This window comes from Austrofundulus limnaeus, unplaced genomic scaffold, assembly GCF_001266775.1.
Source record: "Austrofundulus limnaeus strain Quisiro unplaced genomic scaffold, Austrofundulus_limnaeus-1.0 Scaffold95, whole genome shotgun sequence".
Classification (NCBI taxonomy): Eukaryota; Metazoa; Chordata; class Actinopteri; order Cyprinodontiformes; family Rivulidae; genus Austrofundulus; species Austrofundulus limnaeus.
The window spans coordinates 505,452-508,321 of record NW_013952497.1 but is presented as its reverse complement, the minus strand read 5'-3'; the positions used below and the strand labels follow the sequence as shown (position 1 = coordinate 508,321).

The 2,870-nt window shown below is 40.1% G+C and overlaps 1 protein-coding gene across 3 annotated transcripts in view; it reads left to right on the top strand.

Moving 5' to 3' along the window:
- The window catches only part of veph1 (ventricular zone expressed PH domain-containing 1), a 104,483-nt gene extending 101,613 nt beyond the window's left edge, over positions 1-2,870 (top strand). For all 3 annotated transcript variants that reach the window (XM_014012826.1, XM_014012825.1, XM_014012824.1), the window contains one exon: positions 2,135-2,870. In XM_014012826.1, the coding sequence (XP_013868280.1) occupies positions 2,135-2,317 (183 nt within the window). In that variant the 3' untranslated portion in view covers positions 2,318-2,870. The remainder of the gene's footprint in view (positions 1-2,134) is intronic.

Sequence of the window (2,870 nt, the reverse complement as noted above, 5' to 3'; positions counted from 1 at the left end):
GAGTTGGACAGATCTGTTCAATAACAACATTCTGAACATATATTTAATATAAAGTTAGGTTTTACAGACCAAAGGCTCTGGTAGTTCAGGAGCAAAGTGCAGGAGGAGAGGAGAAGTCAGGACTGATCGCGTCRCTGCRGSAGCAACTAAACTTGCTCTCACTGAAAGTCCCGCCCTTCTCTGCTCTGATTGGATAAAACGGCTYTGGAATTCGTCTGATTTGTTGAAGGCAGTGTCCATTTAATCCTCATATCAGGGTCCCACTGTGGCGCACCGAACAATCCATTCACACCAGTGCCGCTGGATTTTTTTTTTTAAGAAATCAGGTCGCCTTTGCGACCAAACTGGTCGCACTCTAGAGCGCTGCTAGCTGTTGTTTTGGCAGACAATCAGGTACAAGCTTAGGTACGCAAAGGAGCTTTATGACGTCCCATCTGGTGCGCTTTTTCCTTTTTTGACAGCACAAGCGCACCTGCGCACCGCTTATGTGCACCTCTGATAATAATCACTTATTAATAATTTATAAAGTGTTTACAGATGAATTAATAACCTATCTATAAACTCTTTAAAAGCCATCTAAAAGGGGAGCCTTATTGTAAAGTGGTACTCTTTTAAAAAAATACATTACATCACAAGTGTTTGAACATGTATGACTGGTTACATGTATATACACCTTACCAAAACTGGGGATTTGTGTGAAAGGAAGCTGAACAAAGACTTYGCCCCTCTATGAATATTGTGACCCCTTGATGGCCCCATACTCAAAACAATCCTAGATCCGCCACTGCTCTGAAGAGAGTTGCAGAAAACACGTCACCAAATCATCCCCAGTTAATCGGGGCGTCCGTATGTAGCTAAGGGCACATCAAAAAGCTGAAAAAAAAAAAACAAATGTTTTGAATCATTAAAAATAAAATTAAATCTGTTTTTAATCATATTTTATATATGATATATAATAATATAATGAAACGTTATTTATGAAAGATTTTGTTCTGTTCTTATCAACAGTATGATGAAACGTTTAAAACATGTTATAAAGTTCTTATAAACACTTACCAAACTTATCAAACAAGAGAGGTCAGTCCATTGCGGAGTCCTGACGTCTGGGCAAAAGAGATTTGACAATGATCATAAGATATATGAGTACTGGACAGCGACAAGGTGAAACAGATATACATAATTAATCCATAACACTCCCTCCTCTCGAGTAAACAATACTCAAAACCAAACCAAATGGAAAAATCATGAAACGTCCAAACACAAATGTATCACCCAACAACCAATACAATGGAGAAATAAGGGAAAAATAGTGCAAGTTAAATGACGACCAACAACATATACATTCAATCAATGTAAGATACAACAGGAAAAAGGCTTAAATGACAAATGAAGCATCATTACACATCAGAAAAATCGATGAAGAAAGACATGTCGAAATTTAAAAAAAAACTTCCTGCAGACAACGCCAATTTCTGTCGTCGCATGATTTACTAAGAATGCAGAAACACGTTGGAATGATGCACAGAAAGTCTGCGTGTATGGTGGTCAATAATGATTTAATTCTGAGCGACAAACAAACAGGACTCAATCAGGAAACTCTGTCGGCTTGTGGCTGACACGTCAGCGGAAAGCAGCCAATAATGTACACCATGATAACATCATATGACGTGCTTATAACCAATCACAGATCGACGAATGTACTGCCCAGCCAATCACAGGGCTCTCAGCTCAAAGAGTTTCTTATCAAACAAGAGAGGTCAGTCCGTTGCGGAGTCCTGACATCTGGGCAAACAGATTTGACAATGATCATAAGATATATGAGTACTGGACAGCGTCAAGGTGAAACAGATAGATAATTAGTCCATAACAGATGTAATATTTATTAGTGAATAAAAGTAAGAAAAAAACATTCTAAAAGCTGATGTTTCTTTACGTATTCTGTAGCACTGATTGTTGTTTTGCAAGGGGAATTGCCATCCAGAAGCTAATACTGTTTTGGGGCAGGGTCATGGCACTGAAAAAGTTTGGAACAAAGCTCCAAAAAAAAAAAAGCCAAACGCTGTGAATTTGTGATGTGACCGCAGAGCTGTTCCTGCCTCCTCATCCTCTTACGTCTCTGTTGTTTCGCTTGCAGGTCGTAGCTAAGAAGCGCAGAGATCGGGGTCTGCCGCGGGCCTTTGAAATCTTCACAGACAGCAAGACATACGTGCTGAAAGCGGAAGATGAGAAGCACGCCGAGGAGTGGCTGCAGTGCATCAACGTGGCTGTGGCTCAGGCCAGAGAGAGGGAGAACAGGGAGGCCACCACCTACCTGTGAGACCCCCGACAACATGGAGACGGATGCAAAGGTGCAGCTTATCAAACCCCAAGTTTCAATCTAACACAGGGGGTTTCCTCCTAAACAATTACACACAACAACCGGTTCTTTGGTTTTTATAACTTTATGAATGTCACTTAAAAAAAGACTTTTTATCATGACTTTTTTTTTATTTGTTTTGAGACTTGAAACTAGCAACTTCCTGTTACAGCTCATCATAGCCTGCTCATTTCTTACCCTGGAGACCATAAATGAATGAACACCTGGATGTTGCACCTTTTGTTGCTCAGATGTGAAAAACTGTCGAAACAACCAATTTGGGGATTTCTGAGTGAACTGCCGAGGACGACTGAGAYGTTTTTGAGTCAGCTTTGCAACAAATATTTAATGGGAGCACGGATCCCGTTTGGACTTGAAGTAATAATGAGACTGAATTTTCTGGAAGCTGGAAAAATGAAGAGGAGGCTAATGAAGAGCAGATGGGAAGAGTCTTTGTACATGGAGGTTTGTTTGTAATGAGGGTACAGCATTAAATAAATGCTATAAAATGTCA